General features: G+C 42.0%; 1 protein-coding gene across 1 annotated transcript in view; it reads left to right on the top strand.

Annotated features, from left to right (window-relative positions):
- dmd (dystrophin) overlaps window positions 1-22,500 on the top strand; it is a gene marked incomplete at its 5' end in the record, with an annotated part of 540,780 nt that overhangs the window by 260,392 nt on the left and 257,888 nt on the right. Inside the window, 3 exons of the mRNA XM_083633507.1 lie at window positions 9,151-9,252; window positions 16,067-16,174; window positions 16,802-16,981. Of these exons, the coding sequence (XP_083489633.1) occupies window positions 9,151-9,252; window positions 16,067-16,174; window positions 16,802-16,981 (390 nt within the window). The remainder of the gene's footprint in view (window positions 1-9,150; window positions 9,253-16,066; window positions 16,175-16,801; window positions 16,982-22,500) is intronic.

Below are 22,500 nucleotides of genomic sequence, written 5' to 3'. Positions count from 1 at the left end.
CTGAGCGTGTGACCAGGGAGGGCTGACAGCAGTAAATATGCATTTACAAGTAAAAACAGCTTTTGCACGGAATGGGACCTTTAAAACTGAATCCTAGGCTACTAAATTTCATCAGCACACAGTAAAGGAAACTTGTCTTTGAACCCAGCTGACTGTCTAGTCCTAATCCCTGTTGTGCAATGTCCCTTTTCAGTGAAGTTTTAGTTTTTGTTAAGAGTATGGACTTTTAATCTTGACCTTGTTGGTAGGCAACGGCCCTTTTTCAGTCAAGCATTTTCAGATTAGCTCAGTCAGTCTGTGAAGCAGTCAGTGTCAGCACTTGCGCGAGCTCGCTTTTTCTCTAACTAATGTTAACATTACACACTTTAAGAGACTTTGTTTGAGGATATCAACGTTATTCACTAGTCTAAAGATAGTTCTACCATCAAGAACATATAAAACAAAAGCAAAAACAATTTTTATTTGCAGAAGTCATCATTGATATTTGGTGTTAGCTAACGTTAGGTAACCTTATTATTTTTTAGCTAAAGTTAATGTTATCTGTCTCCACACTTCTGTCAACTGACATATGCATTTGCTTTTGAAAATAAACAGCCTGGCTTGCTTAAGCATAACTGAAGATTAAATAGAAATATAACATGACGAATGCATGTACCGATTGGTTGCCCCATCTTCCCAGGAGGTGGTGGTGTAAACATCATCAAATTTATCAAGTCCTGACCAGTCTTGGGCTTTTAATTGTAAGCTGTCCCATTTGCCTTGATTTATTGTATCGGTGGGCTTGCAAGGCTTGTCACATTTTAGGACACATTCATAGGACATTGTGTGCTTTGTCTTTCATTGGGAGGGAAAGCAACTCGCTATTATATTACTGTTATATTATATTGCTGTTATACGCTGTTTATTTTCAAAAGCAAATGCATATGTCTGTTGACAGAATTGTGGAGACAGATAACATTAACTTTAGCTAAAAATAATAACGTTACCTAACGTTAGCTAACACCAAATATCAATGATGACTTCTGCAAAAAAAAAATGTTTTTGCTTTTGTTTTATATGTTCTTGATGGTAGAACTATCTTTAGACTAGTGAATAACGTTGATAACCTCAAACAAAGTTTTCTTTTTCTTTTTTATATATTCCCCCCCCCCCCCCGATTTTTTATCCCATTTTTATCCCCCATTAGTGCTAACGTAATTTCTTTATCCTGGTTGCTACTCCACCCTCTGCCGATCTGGGGAGAGCCGAAACTGGCTCCATGCTTCCTCCGAGACATGGGCAGTTAGCCAGCTGCTTCTTTTCACCTGACAGGGGAAGCTTCACCGGTAGGACATAGCACGTGGGAGGTTCACACTATTCCAACCAGTTCCCCTCCCTCTGAACAGGCGCCCTTAACGACCAGAGGAGGAACCACATTAGCAACCAGGATATTGCATGTTTTTCCTATACCCTCCAACACCTCCATCACTCTCTCACATTCCCCCTGCTCTTCTCCCTTCTCCTGCTCTCTCCTCTGCTCTCTCTTCATTTCTATTTTTCTATATTATCAATTGTTCAAATGTTATCTTTATTCTGTATATTCTTGTTACTGTTGTGTCAGATAGAATTAGCTAGACATACTTTCTGTGAAGCCCTCTGAGACATGCTTGTGAATTAGGGCTATATAAATAAACTTGACTTGACTTGGTGAAGGGGGTTCCTATATGAAGGAAACCCCCGGGAGGCACGGGGAGAACATGCAAACTCCACACAGAAAGGCCCTTTTGACGACCCCACCCGGGCGGTGGGCACTCGAGGACATGCGGATGGGCACGCATTCCTTCAGCGTTCACATCGTCCCAGGTGGGAATCGAACCCACGACCTTCGAGCTGTGAGGCGATAGTGCTTACCACTACACCACCGTACCTCCTTTTATATCCTCAAACAAAGTGTCTTAAAGTGTGTAATGTTAACATTAGTTAGAGAAAAAGCGAGCTCGCGCAAGTGCTGACACTGACTGCTTCACAGACTGACTGGGCTAATCTGAAAATGCTTGACTGAAAAAGGGCCGTTGCCTACCAACAAGGTCAAGATTAAAAGTCCATACTCTTAACAAAAACTAAAACTTCACTGAAAAGGGACATTGCACAACAGGGATTAGGACTAGACAGTCAGCTGAGTTCAAAGACAAGTTTCCTTTACTGTGTGCTGATGAAATTTAATAGCCTAGGATTCAGTTTTAATTTCAAAGTTAATTTCATTGTTTGTTTTGAGTTGACCTTTAAATTCAGCTCACGCAACTAACCTTGCTAGCTTTGCATACAGAATACTCTTTTATGTTAGGCTATAGTGCAAAATTGTTTTTGGTTCATTATGAAAATGTGATGGGATGAACTGGACACCATATTCTCAGTAGCCTACCCTATTTAATGGGAAACCCCAAATCAGCAACTGTTGTTTACACACAAACATTGACTTTAATGACCTCAGAGATTACTTCTGTGTACTTATACTGTATATTATTCAACTCATCATGAGAAGACCTGTCATTCAAGCCTAATATGAAGGCTCTATGACGATTTTGAAAAAACTGCCTTTTAGAGCTCAAAATTGGCAGCCATCTTGTATTTGAAGGTAAAAAATAAGTCAAATCATTATATAAACACCAAATATGTATTCCTTGACCAGAATAAGCTCTGAAACCATGTATTGTGCATCATTGTAGGTCAAACCATTAAAAAGTTCATTTCCACGGCAGACATTTTGGATTTTGGTCTCTCAAATATTTTCCCCGCCTTTTTTAAAAATACACCCCGGCTAAATTTGTTTATTAACCCTCCTAGATGACAAATCCATTGAGAAACGGACCTTCGCTCTCCACGGTCACGGAAGTGCCACAGATGACCCTACTATTAGCCTGGACGGCTAGTTTCCATCTGCTGTCCCTGGCCAGATGTTGCAAGGCAGCCTGAAATTTCAAAAAATTAAAAAAAGAACGATTTTTGTTTTAAAGGTGTGATGTCAAACTAAATAGAAATACATGCAAATAATATTACTCACTTCATTTTGTCAAGTAAAGTCAGTGAAGTCAGTAAAAACTGTGCTTGTCATCATTAATTTAGCAGAATTGTGATTCACGATATCGCCAAAGCACCATATCATCACGATATGAGTCCTGAAAGACCATAAACGATAATATTAAATGATCGTCCAGCCTTACCTTGAGCAAAACACTGTACACAGTGTTTTGAGTTATAGTTGCTTACAAAAGTATTAAAAAGAAGGCTTTCTTCATGTACTTGTATATCAGTCTCTCCAAGAATCTCTGCTGAGTTAGGCTCGTAAAAATTAATAATTTATGTACTGATATTTCTTTAAGATACTGAAATACAGAACGGGGCTTTAAGAGCAACCTGAATTCTCTCTAAATTTATCATTGTCATACGAAATGCCACCACAACCACTAGTGCTTTGTTATTTCGTCTCTGCGAGCTATTTTGCATTTTGCATATCAGTACTTCTGCCCCTCTGTGTTTTTGACAAGTAACAAGTAGCGGGCTGCTGGAAGGGATTCTTCTCGGTGAAGCCAGAGTTCGTGAGTTCACCATTCTCATAGTAGGAGCGTAATACGTTTGAGGAGGCCATTATATAGGGTTAATTGAAACAGGACGGTTGTTTGGCGTGTTTGAGTGAAGTCAGCCCTTGAGTTGTGGCAATGTCAGTGCAACTTGAAATGAGAAAAGGAAGGTGATGCTGATATAATTGGGGGGAGAAAAACAGGCGTTTGGACATGAAAGGGGAGTGAGAGGTGGACAGCAAACAGGAAGTGCAGTCATTTGGGTAATTGGCATGTGTCCAACGTTCCCGCCAGAGGAAGAAAACGGTTGTTTGCTCCATATGAGCTGTAGAGAACGCAGATTAGTTGAATACGAGATCACCTCTCCTCCCAAACTTTTGGCATAAATTCCTTCCAAAAAGAAATGTACATGAATGAAGTACTGCAGGGATGACATATTTTTGGAGGCTTACCCAGAAGTCCCTGCACTTCCTGGTTCCTACGTGTAAAAATCAATGGGAATTTCGGTTTAATGCAAGTCTGTGGTTAACAAAAGTTTATGAAAGAGCAAACTTTGTGTTCAGCAAAATAATCTAAACAAATGAGGACCACTTTTATGACTTTTGAAGCGTTTACTGAAGATTCTGTTAAAAACAAATGCATTCATACAGTAATAAAAGTGGTCCTCATTAAAGATGATCTTGCTGAACACAAAGTTCGCTGTTTCACAAACTTTTCTTAACCACAGACCTTATTTCAAGCATTTAACCAAAATTCCACTACAATAATCCCATTGAGTTTTACAGGTATAGGAACCGGATGTGCTAACATCCAGATCTTCTGGACTCATTCCCGCGGGACTCTATAAACTGTAGAGAAAGCAGATTAGTAGATAATCTCTCCTCCTACACTTTTGGCACAAACTCCTAGCAAAAAGAAATTTACATTAATATTTTAAGGACACGAGTATCTTGAATGATTCACCATGTCATATTACGCAATTACAATGCCCAACACCTACTGTTGCCAAGTGTAATCACATGGAATATCATTTGAAGGCTATTGCTAGTTTTCACTTTTTTTCCTAAAGTGCAGGGTGTTTCTTTGGACCTCACTAAATAGACGATAAGAGAGATAAATAGAGATGAGAGAACACTGTGTGCCAGGATGTAAAAATGCATATTTAAGGTGCCTTCCCTGCTTTCTTTCCGCTGTTCTACTGTCGCTTGGATTAATTACAGGCCATTCATTTTAAGATTAACCTGCTGAGACTCTCTCTCTCTCTCTCTCTCTCTCTCTCTCACACACACACACTCACTCACACACACACACACACACACACACACACACACACACACACACACACACACACACACACACACACTGATGACATTGTTCAATGGACACAGGGTGTGTTTTGTCTCAGAGTTAAATGGAACAGAAGAGGGTTTCCACCATTTTACTCTGCCTACGGCCAATACTCCAATACAGCGGAGACACACAAAAATAGACTTTTACAGCTCACAGCCTGTGTTTGTGTGTGTGTGTGTGTGTGTGTGTGTGTGTGTGTGTGTGTGTGTGTGTGTGTGTGCGCGTGTGTGTGTATCAGTGCTGCTAAATTAGAGTAATTTCTCTCTTGTTTGCACATTCTTCAGTCAGACCACTGGTTGACTACAATACCATCATCAATACTACCATCTGGGTAGTACAGTGGTAGATTTCCTGCCTACCAAGATGAGGGTCGCAGGTTTGAACCCCCGTGTTACCTCCGGCTTGGTCAGGCCTCCATACAGGAACAGTTAGCTGTGTCTGCAGGCGGGAAGCCGGATTAAGGGTATGTGTCCTGGACACTCCAGTAGTGCCTCCTCTGGTCGGTTGGGGCACTTGTTCGGGGGGGAGGGGAACTGGGGGGAATAGCGTGATCTTCCCACGCGCTACGCCCTGCTGGAGAAACCCCTCGCTGTCAGGTGAGAAGAAGTGGCTGGTGACTGCACATGTATCAGATGAAGCATGTGCTAGTCTACAACTCTCCCCAGATCAGCAGAGGGGGGGGAGCCACGACCGGGACAGCAGGGATTATTGGCCAAGTACAATTGGGGAGACTTGATAAAAAACAATATTTAAAAAAAGGTTTCTAGCACAAACCTTTGGTTGCCTTTGTCAGTTTAAAAAAGTGATATACAAAAGATGCATCCCATCTTTTGTCTCATATTACTGCCAACACACGCTGATGCTCGTTTTATCACTGGTTCCATGATGCTTCAGTAGTCTGAGATCACAGGAATAATGGTTTGGTTTGAAGTGGATTCAACTCTTTGAAACTACTACTTCACTACTACTACTAATACTAAGAAAGCTGATCATATCACTCCAGTTCTTAAAGGAAGGCTTTCCCGTGGGGAATATGAAGATATATTAAATCTCACGCCCCTAAGGAGTTTGAATCCGTTGAAATTTTTGAAATTGGTTGTTCAGAGCCTGAGCAATCAACCAAAATCCACTCTGTGTGTGTGTGTGGGGGGAAGGGGCGGGTGCGGGGAGCCGAAATCCTACAGTTCCCACAATGCACTGGGCTCGCGTGGCCTTCGATTCCACGCCCACCCCTCAGGCATTTGGCTGATATCAAACTCCAGTAGGTGGTGGTAATGCACATATATGTTTGCCAACCGCCATAAAACTCAAAGAAGAAGAAGAAGAAGAAGGCTTCGACATAAAAACATTTGTAGAAGAAGAAGAATAAATAAAAAAATTGCCTCCAAATTGCACCAAATTTAAACGGTAGTATATATGTCGGGATATGTCTTGATAAAAAAAAAATCATGCATTTTAAGGCATTTTCCTAGGAGTTATGAGCATCTGATGTTGTAACTATTTCATGTAAAAAAGGGTACATTGCTCATCGTTGATTTCGTAACTTCAACGCACCTTCTACTAGATGTAAAATTTGACGAGCTTTCCAATGCCGCCAGTCCCGTGTCTGTAGGTGCTTCCGTTCCCGAGATATGGTTCTTTGCAAGGAGCTATGGGGAGCTAACATTAGCTAGCCTAGGCTATGCGGTGAAAAAAGATGGCTGCCTTTTGTTTTTCTTCAGGACCTGTGAAGGGGTGTGGAGGAATCCTCTAGAGGCAGAACCATGGCGGCACACCCCCACAACACTTGTAGTTCACTGGTGCTCGTCTTCCGCAAGGCGGACTTGGCCTCTCTGACGTAAAACGCGTCGGAGAGGCCAAAAAATATGTGAGAGATGGTTGATTGCTCAGGCTCTGAAGAACCAATTTCAAAAATTTCAACGGATTCAAACTCCTTAGGGGCGTGAGATTTAATATATCTTCATATTCCCCACGGGAAAGCCGTCCTTTAAGTCCTTACACTGGTTGCCAGTGTGTCATAGAATAGATTTTAAAATACTGTTATTAGTCTAAATAACTTAACACTTTGAGTGCCAGCCACTTTTGGAGAACGGACGCTCCCAGTGCCAGAGTTTCAGAGCGTTTTCAGTGATTTCTCGAAGCCCACAGAATATTGTGTGATATTACTATGTAAACACTGAACACGCACAAATAACGATGAGACTCTCTTCTATCACCTGCAAAAAAAAGTTTATTGATCCCATTTTCCGTTCTTTAGTTATGAGCCGGAGAAGATAGCTTGATTTGACCAAAAACAGCCACTTTTTTTCTAGAACTTGAGATATTCAGCCTTTTGTGAAAGGAAGCATTTCAAGCACATCATTGACTCATTGCTAATATTTTCTGATGTAATGACACCTCAAAAATAATTTCCTTCAATAAAAGAGTGAAAACAAAGGAATTTTGTTTGGCCAAATAATATTTTTTAGCTGCAACCAGCAGCGCTGGCCCCTGCGTGCGCTGCTGGTTGCAGCTTCTTGCTGGTCTTGATTTACTGCTGGTGGGCATCAGATATTCTAGCTTGCGTTTGCCAATCCTGTCCTGCTGCCTGGGTCTGTCTGGGTGTTGTGTGCTGCTCTGCGTGCCCCCCCCCCCCTCAACTGCACACTCCTCCTCCTGGGCGTGTCTCTGGGGCTTTCTGCTGCCTGCTTTTGCTCTGCACTGAAAAGTCCGCTACATCCAGCTTTTTTACAGCCGCGTGTATTTGTCACCAGCTCCCATGCTTCCAGTTGAGAATAATAACAACTCCACGGCTGATCATGCGGATGGGCTGTTGCAGCGGACACGGAGGTGCTCAATTGTGACAGCAGATTGGCTGCTGCAGGCACAGCTATATGCTTCATGCATATCGATGCATACGGACGGATGCGATGCGATTTCCTTTTCCCCAACGACTTCTTCTGTGTGTTTAACTCCACTTTCTCTCATCTGGACAGCGCTGTCGCCACCTAAGGGTTCTGTAAAATAGGTTAGACACATTCAATAGCTCTCATATTGTAAGAGGCGATGTAAGAGGGTTAGATCGACACCCCCCCCCCCGTCAAAAAAACAATTTGGAGTTATTGACGCCATTTGGCGTCGCTGGCAGTCTACGGTAAATTTCTAATGACGCCATATGGCGTCGCTGGCACTCAATGTGTTAATGGCCTAGGCCCAAAATACATAGCTGAATTGCTCCCACACTACGAACCGTCTAGAACTCTTAGGTCAACAGGGTCCAGCTTATTAACTGTCCCTAGGATCAAATCAAATCATGGGAAGGCTGCATTTACCCACTATGCTTCTGCTAGCTGGAACAAATTGCCTGAAGACCTCAGATCTGCCCCAACCTTACTTACTTTTAAAAATAGACTAAAGACTTTTATGTTTACTGTCGCTTTTAACTGCTGACAGCTACTATGCAAACCCAATGAGTCCTCTATAAGTTTTTAGCTCTTTCTGCAACTGCTGCGCCTGTTGCCTAATGCACTTTTTATACTCTTTTTTTAAAGTTTTGTTGTGATGCTTTTAAATGTCCATTTTATTCTCTTCTTTTCTTTTATTTTCCTGTCAACCATTTTATGTGAAGCACTTTGAATTGCCTCTGTGTATGAAATGTGCTATACAAATAAACTTGACTTGACTTGACTTGACTTGACTTGACTTGACTTGAAACAGCAGTTTAGAAGCATTGAAAAGCCTCTTAAATGAAATGAAATTATGAAAGAAAAGAAAAACAGGAGGAAAAATAGGGAGAAACAAAAACTCGCTCTCCTCTCTTTCCCAAATGGATGGAGTAATGATTAGTTGAAACTCATTCAGAATAAAATGTAGTCTTCATTCTCATAAAATTAGATTCATTCAAATTAGATTACCGTAATTATATCATACTATATTAATTATATTAATCATGGTTTTTATTGTACAGGCAGAAACCTCTATTCAGTGTGATTGACATAATTTTACAGAGAGATTTTCTTGCTGTCTTCTCTGAATGCCCTGCCCACCATCATGATTAGCCCCGTCCCTCTGCGACAAGGAGGAGCGTGTATCAAACTGCATTTTTGGCAGCTAAGAACTTAAAGCGGCAGGTGAAATCCTGAATCCATTAGCCATGAGGCAAGGTCACCAAAATGTTTCAATCCCTGTTGGAAAATATTCAGAACAAATCTTTGTGTTAATGTAGACAATTTATATATTTGCATCTGTTTGCGTGTGTGTGTAGGTGCTAGGTGACCGCTGGGCAGCCATTTGTAAATGGACAGAAGAACGTTGGATTCTGCTTCAGGAGATACTGCTGAAATGGCAGCACTTCACCAACGAACAGGTATGGCCACATAAGAGAGAGTGTGTGTGTGTGTGTGTGTGTGTGTGTGTGTGTGTGTGTGTGTGTGTGTGTGTGTGTGTGTGTGTGTGTGAAGTGGTTTCACAGAGTAGTCCACTATCAAAACCACTAGTCGACACCCAGTATGTTTACATGCACTTTAAAAAAAAATCGAATTGTTGCATTAGTCCGCCTAAAACCGGACCTTTGAAATGCATGTAAACATGTTAGCTCGACTGAAATCGAAGTTATAAAAGTCCGACTAACAGACCCAGATAATGTGATTGGTAGTCGATTTATTCCTGCATGTATACAGGCTAGTCGGACTGGAACTGGACGAGGCGATCAGCGCATGCGCTGGCGTTCTTTGACCCGGAAGTCGAACAGCGTGTAAAACTGTTATGTTAGCGGGCAGGGAGCGATTAGCTAAAGCTAAATGTGACGTTCGTTGATGTAGAGCTAAATCTGTGTCTAGACAAATTATTTTTTTAATCGAATATATTCGTTTCAACTGTATTGAGCTAACAAGGGGCAGCTTTGTTGTTATGTGACCATCCCTGCGTTTGAACGGTTTATCGGCGCTCTCTCTCTCCACATAAACACAACCTCGCTCGACCACATAAACACAGAACACAGCAAAACAATGTCCTATCACCAAAATACACACAAGGCACAGCGTCTCTCAACATGAACACACTGCCACACTATTATATGGGCCAGAAGTGATCGTTTTGAGGGGAAACGTTTGTATAATTATATCATCTTTTTTTTAATGAAATAGCTGCATTATCCACCTTATTTTTGAATGCCCCACTGTAAAAATAATTATGTGTACAAGGTCCGGTTTAACGTGACTTATTGTTGCAGCTTGCCATTTCCTTTGTTATAGGCCTACTCTTTGACTGCAGACCCAAATTATAAACCAGAAACCGGAGTACGTTATAAAAGTTATAAATATAGTCACGTTATAAACAACTAACCAACGCTGGGGTCCACATGGAAACAGTGTTACTCGAAATGGTTAAAAGTTAAATCAATTTGGTCATTCAGTGGCGTTTTACTGCCATGTAAAGTAACTAACGCTAGCCACTAGCATTAGCCACAGTAGCCGACTACCCATAATGCATTACGTTATCCCAGCACCCGAACGACATTTAAAGGATGGCTTTACCGTGGTGAATATGAAGATCTATTAAATGTAACGCACCTATGGAGTTGGAATCCGTTGAAATTTTTTAAATCGGTCGTTCCTAGCCTGAAAAATCAAAGAAAATCCACTCTGTGGGGTGTGGTGGGGGGGAGGGGAGGGGCGGTTGCGGGAGGCAGAAATCCTCCACTTCCCACAATGCACTGGGCTCATGGTTTTCTAAAGTCCACGCCCAGCCCGCAGGCCCTGGGGGCCTTGGCTAAAAATCAATAACATTATTCACGCAATCTTGCTACTACTCAACTTTACTTTGTTTGTTCATCAAACGATAATGGCAAGGGTTAAATGTGTAGTTAGCTCATGCATGGTGAAGAAGAGGAGAGAAGCAGAGGAAACGGGCAAAGCGCTTATTTTGCATTGTTTCCCAAAAGATTGAGCGCTACGGCTAGCCTAGGTAGCTAGCATTAGCATAGGGCTCCATTAGCTGGGACCTGCGTGTTTGCAGTAGCCATTTCAAAGAGGACTATCAATGTTCTTTTCTAGCCACGGAGACAGCTCAGAGTTGGAAAAGATTGAGGGAAGACTGCTTGCAATAAAAATCTACAGCTCTATGTCGATATCTGCAATGTCCATATTTTATTCATTTTAATATCGTTTTAAAATGCTTGATTTGACCTGTCTTGTCTTTTCACCATCATCGCTGGCCAGCCTCCCCTCGCTACCTACACTTTCCAGGACTTGGCATATATCATCAATTTCAATTTGTGAATCATAAAGTTATATATATATAGATTTTTTTTTTTACATCACTTACCACAGCAAGTCAAGGATTTGAAATCATTCAAATATGTTTTCATTCAGATGTGAATTCAATCCATAAGTAACACAATGACAGAATGTGGCTATTTTGGTCATGGGTTTCATACACTTTCTGTAATAAAACATCTAAAGCAAAAATCTTATCAGATGGGGTGCTCTGGGACATAATCTTATCAAATGAGGGTCAGTGGTCTAATTTGGCAATGTTTAGGGGTCCTGGACATGAAAAGTTTGAGAACCACTGTCTTAGAAAATGCAGTAGGATTTCTATGACAAACTGATCTGTGATTTATACTGGCATAAATGAAGACATTTTATAGGTTGGTGTGAAAATCAACAGTCATCAGTCAACAGTCAACAATCATCCCATATGTTTATACTTTGTTTTTACAACATTAAAAAGTTCACGTTTCTTTGGTTAACACAGTAGTATTGATACAGGTGCAGAAAGAATAGATGCCAGCAATAACTGCTCAAAGACCTCAAAGAATCTACTGCATCTAATGTAAATATCAACCTATTGGCTAGAGCTTTTACAACCCCATACCGGCATGACTGATTAAAGTGGCAAATAACCAAAGCAACATATATTTGAAATTTTAATACAGGTTCCGACAATATATAAACACTATGTAAAATATAATAAGATGTAGCCTACAGAAAATGAAAAATGTATGTCTAGCAAATTCTAAGATTTCGAAAATGTTCTTCTATGTCATGGATTGTTTGCTGGAAGCCACGGTATTGTTTATCAGGTGAAGGGTACATGGATCGCCTGCACAACACGCTGGCAAAACAATACGACGATGCCTCCCTCTCTCGCACTGTAGTCCCCACTGGAGGAAATGTCGATAGGCTATCAGGCGACACTGTCAGCAAAAAAACTAAAACAAACTAAGAAAAAACAGTATTAGAACGGCAAGCCTATTTTCAGTGTAACGTTTGACTTACATACAAATGTTCTGCTAAATATTATTATGCAAAAAACGATTGGTTATCATCATAATCTACTGCTAGCTATCAGGACTAACTTTACACAGACACCAAAACAGTATAGTAACGTATTGTTACACGTATCGTTGTATCGTTATGAAAAACATAATCACATAATTATTTAATTTATTCCCAGATGCCACTATAAGATCAAAACAGTATAGTAATGTATTACACGTTCTGCTATTACAGTAGCCTACTCACTCGATGCTGCTGGCCTTTGCTGTCTCTTCTAGTTTATTTTCTGCCTCCTCACAAAAGTTTCTAAACCCCAACGATCCATGGTCCAAAACATTACACATCCCTCTCATTCCTCGGCATATTCTGTGACTTCTTCAAGAAGAAACTGGCCTCTCGCTGTAGCCGAGCGATCCATCGGAGCACATTTGCAGCAGCGGCACGATGCAGAATTTGTCCCCGCACGGAGAGCCTCGGCGCCGGCCTCTGGTTCGTCTCCGGCGGCCTGTTCAACTGCTTCTCCTTCCATACGGCGCAATTCCTTTGCACTGTAGTCTGGCATATGGCATTAAGTAGCCCTGAATGTCAGAGTTTATTAGCACACTTTGGAAATCGTCTTCATCCATATCAAACTCTTCAATTTCACCAGAAATATTTCCTTCAGCCATGGTTGAGCCATGGTGAGCTAGTTAGCTCCAGACCGATGCGAGCAGAAAAGATGGCTGACGGAGTGTTTTGATTTTGGAGCTGTGGAGGCGCGTGGAGGACCCCTAGAGGCGTGCACACACACAAAAGAGTTGTAGTTTTAAGCTACAGCTCTTCCGCATGTGTGGTACACCGCTCTGACGCGGTCGTGACGTAAAACGCGTCAGAGCGGTGTACTAAAAATGTGAATAATAAGGGAGTACAGCCAAGAGGGTTTACTGAGGGGAGGTAAAGGCTGCCCATCTACTCATATTACTGACATGGATACAAATCTGGTTGAAAATCGGTAAAGCCATCCTTTAATGCATAAAATAAAGCTGAAAACCAAAAACCAGATTTCTAAATAGCTGTTATTTAATAAACTGAGCACACAAGAGTAATCGAAATGGTTACTTTGACAGTCTAAATTTTTTCTAAAATTATAAAAGTGACATATTAACCCTTACGGCTGTAGAGCAGAATGGCTCTGCTGTAAAACTCTCATAGACGTTTTTTTTTGGTCAAGTTAAAACCGTCTATTACACCGGAAGAAGGTGGATAGAGACTTGCTGCTACCAGCTGTTAGAATTGGCGGAGCCTGCCGGGAAAGTGCATATCGCCACCTATCGTAGCGGAGGCAACATGATTCCATCAAAAAATCGATTTCCCACCCGTGTTTGTATACTGGGACAATACAGTAGTCCGAGTAAATATAGCCTAATCAAGCTATAACCATACTGTAGCTCGACTTAACTCTGCATGTAAACATACTGACTGTGCATTATATTTGACTGATCATTCACCTGTGGTTTTTTTTAACATATTTCTTTTTCAACAAAAGGAATAAAAACAATTTAAGTAAATACATTGATTATAGATTTGTTTGAACAATCATTTTCTACATGATGTTAAATAAACAGATTTGAAGGTATCTATGTTGTTACTTCAGTCAAGTCAGTATCTCCAGCTCAGACAATTTGCTGGGGTTTAGCGGCTCATTTGTAAACAGCCTCTCAGAGCCAATCAGGACTCTGCTGTTTGACATAACCACAGGTTGGTCCCACCTACATTAGTTAAGCCTTTACTAGCTGTTTTTGTGACCTTTTTGATGAGAATTGGTCATTTTTATTGGGAAACACTAGTCAACTAGTCGACTACTTTTTGGGAGTAGTCGATGACTACTAAAATGCAGCAGTGGTGAATGTCCTACTCCAGTGTGATGACACTGACACTGTGACACAACAGAAATGTTAGGAAATATGATTAATGCTGCGTTTAACGAGTTAGAATTTTGAAGAGAAATTCAATATATGCCCCAATCTTATGACTGTTTTCTCCAAAAGATATTGAAAATAAAAGCTCTCTCAATTCAGTTCATATGAATTCTTTGCTAGTGTCCCCTTGAACAAGGAAGAATATAAAGCTCCACAGTTGCAGATGGTTATCCTGCTAGATATTGTGATTCATTGTTGTTAATTAGTTATTTTTGATTGGTAATTAATTGTTTGTTTTGATGACTTGAATGACTTGAGGAATAAAATTGCTATACATTTCTCAACCTTTATTACCATCTTGACATTTGATATTTCAACTACAGCGGACATTCCAAAGGAAATTAAATGTCACAATATCCGATTAAACATGAGTAAGTGATCAGTGCTAATTACAGGCTGAACCAGACATGCAGGGTTCTCCCTTTTTGGCTCACAGCCACTCTTTGTTGACTTTATCATTTATTTGATTGAATTTCCCCCCCCCCACTCTCAAATGATTTACTGAATTATTGGTACATGGACTAACAGATCAAACAAATTGTCCACTTATGTATTATTTGTGTAATTTGGAGCAAAACAGACCTTTATTTAAATGAACAAATGAGGATATTTTGACTGTTATCACAACTATTTTAGAGTTAGGTTTAGATTTTGGGATTGATTAATAGGGTTAGTTTAGGAAAGGCAGTGAATATAGTGTATAGTCAGTGGCATTTAGTCAACACTAAATGGAAACAATGGAAAAAGCTTCAATGTACTCTGGAGGTTTTGCTGTGTGAGGAAGAGTAAGAGCTAAGGTGAAAGCTAGAAGGGTTTTGCTGTGTGAGGAAGAGTAAGAGCTAAGGTGAAAGCTAGAAGGGTTTTGCTGTGTGACTAAGAGCTAAGGTGAAAGCTAGAAGGGTTTTGGAGAACAATTACAGTGAGTAGAAATGAAAGAAAATCATTCAGTGGGAGATGGTGATATGAAGTACTCTCCTCTTTCTGGAGGGTTACTTCACACAGTGGTTCTCAAAGTGGGCTCTCCCAGGGGTCCTTGAGGGGGTTCCAGGGGGTCCCCAGCAACAAGGGGATAATTTATTTTCACTATAATTCCATCCATAAGTCACACAAAGACAGAATGTATGACTATTTCGATCATGGGTTTCATACACTTTCAGTAATAAAACATCTAAAAGCGCAAATCTGGGACAAAACCTTATCAAATGGGTTCCGTGGTCTAATTTGTGTCAGTTTAGACATCCTTGAAAAAAGGCCCAGTGTTACACCATTAAAGCCTATAACAAATCTGTGTGTACAGTATATACATGTTGTATATGTACAGTGTATCTGAAGTTAATATGCTCAAACTTTTGGACTGCGAGCTTCAGGGGCCCACTTGATGAAGCATGATTACTCAGTTACACAGATAACTCTAAAAAGTCATCATGAAATAACCTCTCCAATGTTTCATAATGAGGGATCATTGGCTGGAATGGCTTCAAGACATCCATAAGAGCCAGCGCCCAAATTTAATTTGATGAATTATTCAAAACATCAGGAAATGCATTGAATTCAATTTTGCCCGTTCTCCGGCTAACTGCTTCTTCAAGTGCCACCCCAAGGCTTTGATTCAGAATGAGCTGTCCCTGCTCTGATAACAGAACTATTCAGAGGAGGTGCAGTATGCAGTGTGATCCCCACTGAGGCAGAGATGCTGCCACAGACAATAGGCGTCTGTGAGCTTTTCACTGCCTTAGGAGGCTGGCACAGTGAGAAGACAATGGCCTCAAGTCCACCGTCTTTCACACGATAAGCAAATATTTCATTCTCTTCTCCCCCCTTTCTTCCTCCTTCTTTCATCCCCCCCTCTCCTCTCCTCCTCCCATTCCCTCCTCCCCTCTCTGCTCTCTCCTCTCCACTCCTCCCCTCGCTGCTCTCTCCTTTCTCTCCTCTCCTCTCTCAGTGTTTGTTTGACTCCTGGTTGACTCAGAAGGAGGACCTCGTTCGATCAATCAAGACCTCCAACCTGAAGGACCAGGCGGAGATGGTGGCCTGCCTCCGCCGGCTGGCTGTGAGTTTCCCCTGTAACAGAATAGCAGATTCAGGACAGTTCCAACCCAGGTCTGGAAAGTCTGGAAATGTATTAAAAACAAATTTGATCACTTCCAGGTCAACAGCGAACAGTTTGGAAATTTGAAAAATTTGAAAATGTGGTTCAGGTCTGATGCACACATAATTATAGGTTTTATGTTGTTGTAGACCCAGTTTAAGTCCACAGTTTTTGATGTGTAGAATAATGTTCAGATAGGGATGCTCTCATTAGCCAGCTGCTGTCAGCATGCATTATATGAAATACACACCAAAGTCATATCCCGTCACAACAGACTGCAAGGTCTGCAAAAAATATAGGATGTGGAATTAAAAAATGGAAAGCGTGTAGGAACCCTGCCAATCATCTCACATATTCTGATATCTGTCACTGTGAAAAACAATCTTCATCTATACAGTGATATGACCTAGTTAGCAGAGGCAAGATGTCTATATGCGTAAAGCATATTGAACACAAGACAAAATCTTCAAAACACGCCAAAGTCTGGAAAAATTATGGAATTATTTAATTTTAATGTGTAAGAACCCTGACGACTGCTTATAACCCCATGTGCTTGTTAACTGTGTATATGTGTCTGTGTCCCACCAGACGGTGAAGGGGGACCTGGAGGTGAAGCGTCCCACCATGGACAAGCTGTGCTCTATGAGCCAGGACCTGCTGTCCAGCGTCAAGAACAAGGAGGTGGCCAGCAAGCTGGAGGCCAGGCTGGACAGCTTCGCCCAGCGCTGGGACCGACTGGTGCAGGGCCTGGAGACCAGCAGCTCTCAGGTAACACACACACACACACACACACACACACACACACACACACACACACACACACACACACACACACACACACACACACACACACGCATGAAATATCCAAGATTCAGTAGTTCATTCAACAGTGTATTACAATGTCTAGTGTACTTGGGGTTGACACAAGACAGAACAATACCCATTATGACAACAAAACTAATCAATAAATCCAACATGGTCTCATAAAATGGCAGGAATGTTGTGAACACAAATAATGTCAAGGTTATATTCCTTCACTACAAAATAATTACTGTATGTGCCTTTAGCATAAATTGGACATGTCATTTTAACCTTTGGCTAACGGCTACATTTAAGCATGTAAAACACCTTTTTAAGTGAAACTACTTTGTATTTTTTTATTTTCGTTTTCTCCGCAATTGTACTTGGCCAATTCCCCCTGCTGTCCGAGTCGGTCCCACCCACACACATGGCTGATTTTGTCTGTATGGACACCCGACCAAGCCGGAGGTAACACGGGGGGCTCGAACCTGTGACCCTCATGTTGGTAGGCAGGGAATCCACCACTGCACTACCCAGACGGCGGATGCCCTCGTTTCCATTTTGTTACATTTTACTGCTCTCTGGTCGCGCTGATCAGCTCATCTGACACTCCGTTTGCAAGGCGTGGATACATCACTCACTCACCTCTCTGTCTCACTCACTCACTCACTCACTCACCTCTCTCTCTCTCTCTCTCTCTCTCTCTCTCACTCACTCACTCACCTCTCCCTCTCTCTCCCTCTCTCTCTCTCTCTCTCTCTCTCTCTCTCTCTCACTCACTCACTCACTCACCTCTCCCTCTCTCTCCCTCTCTCTCTCTCTCTCTCTCTCTCTCTCACTCACTCACCAGTCTCTGTAAAGCTCTCTCTGTATTTATGGGGGAAATGACCAAACGGGAGCACGGCGGGAGAGCGGGTGAAAATAGCGGAGAAACCCGGGTCTGGCACCTCCTCGTAATCCCTTCCTTGGCAAACGTATTTCTTTCCCTTTTTGCTTTTGAACGCACTCATATCACAAAACTCCAGGAGAGCAGGGCTGAATAAATAAGTCAAATTCAATCCAATCAACTCAAATCCCAGTGATTTGTAGCATCCACTCCAGAGCCAGCAGGTTCAGCGGCGTGCACGCTGCCCCGGGATAGCTTCACTCCAGAGCCAGCAGGTTCAGCGGCGTGCACGCTGCCTCGAGATAGCTTCACTCCAGAGCCAGCAGGTTCAGCGGCGTGCACGCTGCCTCGAGATAGCTTCACTACAGAGCTAGCAAGTTCAGTGGCGTGCACGCTGCCTCGGGATAGCTTCACTCCAGAGCCAGCAGGTTGAGTGGCGTGCACGCTGCCTCGAGATAGCTTCACTCCAGAGCCAGCAGGTTGAGTGCTGTGCACGCTGCCCCAGGATAGCTTCTGTGATGAGAGCGTGTCCTGAGGTACAGAGACAGAGAATGAATTGTCTGGGTGACAGAGGTCAGCAAACACCTATAAAGGTTTACGGGACGAACGGGCCCAGAATATAGAGGAGACAGAGAGAAGAGGTACGAGGCTGTTACCCCATAGTTTTCTCTACTTGTGTGCATGGTCCTCTACAGTTGAGCCTGTCCAGACCTATAGCTGTACCAAGCACTGATGGACAAGGTGACAACACATAGGGGTGGGGGAGGGAATCGATAGATACAGCATAGTATCGCGATATTTTGCGTAGCTATATTGTATAGATTCACAGACACCAAGTAGCCTATAGAGACACAGCGTGTCACAGTTCGAAAGCAACGCCCACCATTGGGGAAACCTGGATCGCTAGTTCACAGGCAAAAGCGGCCGTTGCGAGGAAATCTTAACAGACTAGTGTGGAGACCCTGGAGCAGTGGTGTATAAAGTACTAGAAAACCATACTTAAGTAAAAGTAAAGATATCTTCCCAGAAAAAGACTTTGGTAAAAGTCAAAGTCACTCATTAGAATATTACTTGAGTAAAAGTCAGGGGCGGTTTTAGCATCAGAGCTTTGGGTGGGCTCAGCCCACCCAAAGGTCATGGACCACTGAACCCCTAGGGGGGTCCGGGGGCATGCCCCCCCGGAAGAAAATTTTGTACAGTTTCAAGTAAAAATGGATCAAACTGGCGCACTTTGAGATCAAAATGAAGAGACTAGATCTATGAAGAACTACACACATCAATATCTTCTTTACCATTCTGTGGTTTTACAGCAATGAAAAAATAATTGTTTCCCTATATATACTATATATATTCTGCATACAGGTTTACTATATGGTAGAATTATGCTTGCATAAATAATACCAAAATCACTTCAGGGGAGTTTCAAGTAAAGTAACATTTTGCTTTGTAGGCAAAACAAAAGTAAAATTAAATCAAAAGGGAACTTCCTAACTTATTGGCTGGAATAATATTCCGACAAGATAATAATATACTGTAAGCACTAAAGCAGGAGTTTGCAGTCAACTAGTTGAAATTAATATGTGGCAGTATTTGTGGGGGTCAAAATCTATGTAGGGTGTACCACCACAAATAGATCAGTGTATGGGAAACACTGACTATTAAATTGTGTGACTAGAAAGACACCAATAAATCTGAGAAAATGTACTTTAATTTTGAACAACAGCACTACAACGGTGGCATTACAAATGGTATTATGAAATTATTGTGTGAAAAAACAAGAATGCCACTTTTTTCATGAACTTTAAGCAGAAAATTAAAAAATAGTTTTAAAGCAAAAATAAATAATAAATAAAGATCATTTTAACATTGGCTCAACCAGCCCATCTTACTGACCACCAGGGGTCCTGGTCCTTAATCCCTTTTTATTACTCCCATGCCACTGGTACTGTACACAAACAAGGCTGTTTAAATATCTGCCTTGCACTCCCTTAGAGCAGGGGTGTCAGACTCATATTAGGTAGAGGGCCAGATTTGTTCAACTGAGACCTCATGGGGGCCGGATTTTTTTTTTTACTAAAATCAATTCGACTCATTTACCCATTTACTTCACAAAAGAAATACTGCTCTTTCCATTTCTCTTGAAACTGCCTGCATTCCGTGTCAATCTTTCTCTTTTTCGACAGCATCTTGTTCAGGGGTGGACTGGGATCATAATTCAGGCCGGGCATTAGATACCAAGCAGGCCAGGCCGATACGGGCCGACGCGCGTGCTGGCGTCAGAAAAATTTGGGCCGTTTATAGCTCAATTTGGGCCGTTTGAAGCCAGATGTGGGCCGTTTGAAGCCCAATTTGGGTCGTTTAAAGCCAGATTTGGGCCGTTTGAAGCCCGATTTGGGCCGTTTGAAGCCCAATTTGGGCCAAGTCCAATTTTACAATGAGATGCACCCACTTTAATCCTGAATAAAGTAATAAAACCACTAGTAAACCAGTAGGCGGCGCCTGGCCTGCTGTTCAGTGAGTGGCCTGACTGCGGGCACAATTTTTTTTTTTTTTTTTTTTGCAGGCCAGGCCAGGCCAGGCCACCGGGCATTTGCCCGACGTGCCCGATTATGCAGTCCGCGCCTGATCTTGTTGATTCTTTTGTTTTTTGGTAGGTAGCTGAATGCGCGATTCAATTCCAGCGTGGCATCATGGCGGCTTTGTTTACACCTGATGACCTACTGACATACTTCCTTGTAGTGCAGGTTAATTAACTTATGAATGAACTCTTAGCTTGCTTATTAGCCACACGTAGTTCATGATAATGGGGTGCGAATTTAATAATAATGATAATATATATATATATTTTTTTTAATATTCCAAAACATCTCGCGGGCCGGATGAAACCTGCCCGTGGGCCGGATCCGGCCCGTGGGCCGTATCTCTGACATCCCTGCCTTAGAGGGAAATAACAAGCCTGTAAGAACTTTTATTGAGATACTGAACTAACATCACAGCAAGACATAAGTGATGCCATGCACGCATGTTAAGCTATCGTCATCATCACATCAGACAGGCTGTGTAAAGCAGCCACTTGCGATTCTGAAGGGCTTAATTTCATTCAGATAACAAGGGACCCGTTTGAAAATGTTTGTCACTTATGCCCATATGTTTCTCAAAAAACATCACATCCATTTACACCCGCTTACTGCGAGCTAGCATGACATGGCTGGCTGGTGCCATGGTAGCCTACCTACCTTCCTCCAGTCCACCTGTTTGTCTGGCAGGCACAGCGACAAGTTCTTTTGTTTAGCCTACGACAACGTTACGTGCTAATTTGCATATCAATATGCGCTAATTAAGTAACTACTAACGACTCTGACTGCTCAATGCTCACCTCAGTTTCATTGATCATGAGTGGGGAGAACGATTGTGTGGACTGTGGAGGACCACTTCGCTGCTGTACTGTGTGTGTGACCTGTGTGAAGTGATGTGGGATTAGGCAGATAGATGGAGGAGGGAGCGCCTGCGCAGCCGCGGTTCTAGAAACTTTTCGGGTGGGCTGAACCCCCCTAAATTTTTGTCTCAGCCCACCCTAAGAACATAGAGGGGGGGGGGAAACATGCACACAGCGCATTGAGTGTAGTCAGAAACTGCTACTAATCACCACCATGGATTTGGAGAGGGATTAAAAAAAAAAAAAAAAAAAAAAATTTTGCCTCTATTTTTTTGGGTGGGCTGAGACTATTTTTGGGTGGGCTAAAGCCCACCCAAAAACGGCCTAGAACCGCCCCTGGTAAAAGTCTTAAAGTACTTGATATTTTCTGTACTTAAGTATCAAAAGTAATTTTCTGATATTAAATGTACTTAAGTATTGAAAGTAAAAAGTACAAGTAAATGCTGCAAAAAAAATCAAGCAAAAGACATGCCTGGCTTGAGTGGAAGTCTATTTCTTCTTCTTGTCTTTTATAGCCACTGGCAAACAACGTTATGTTGCATTACAGCCACCAAATGGAATGGCGTGTGGATCGTGATTAACGTAACTTGCAAACTAGGAGCACTGATTTGCCAAACCTGATTGCTTGCAGGCTACGCAATTTCTTCTGATTTTACTTTGTAACTAAGATGCTTGTGGGAAATGTAGTGGAGTAAAAGTATCCATTTTATTTGGGAAATGTAGTGGAGTAAAAGTTGACAGAAATATAAATACTCAAGTAAAGTACAGATACTCAGAAAAAATACTTAAGTACAGTACTTAAGTATTTATACTTAGTTACATTACACCACTGCCCTGGAGATGATATGCCATGGCTGCAGTTATGGAAATTGCCCACTCCGCGGGCTCCCAAAATCATGACTGACAGACAGACACCGCCCACCAACCTAATACTACATGACAGTTGCTCGAGTGACATCACTGATGACATCACAACTTTTGCCCAGGAAGTGATGATGTCATTTCGGTCCCTTTCGTGACTGACAGGGTCCGCCCACCCACTTAGCCAATTTTAACTAACTAAGAAGATTGTATCGTGACTTAAGGTCCTTACACATCAAGAGCGATGCGAATATATGGCACGAAATTGCGATGCGAGTTTTCACCCACCTGTCAATCACAGCC

Source organism: Poromitra crassiceps (assembly GCF_964638095.1).
Source record: "Poromitra crassiceps genome assembly, chromosome: 3".
Taxonomy (NCBI): domain Eukaryota; kingdom Metazoa; phylum Chordata; class Actinopteri; order Beryciformes; family Melamphaidae; genus Poromitra; species Poromitra crassiceps.
Note: the sequence above shows the minus strand (reverse complement) of the source record. Positions and strands in the feature narration are given on the sequence as shown.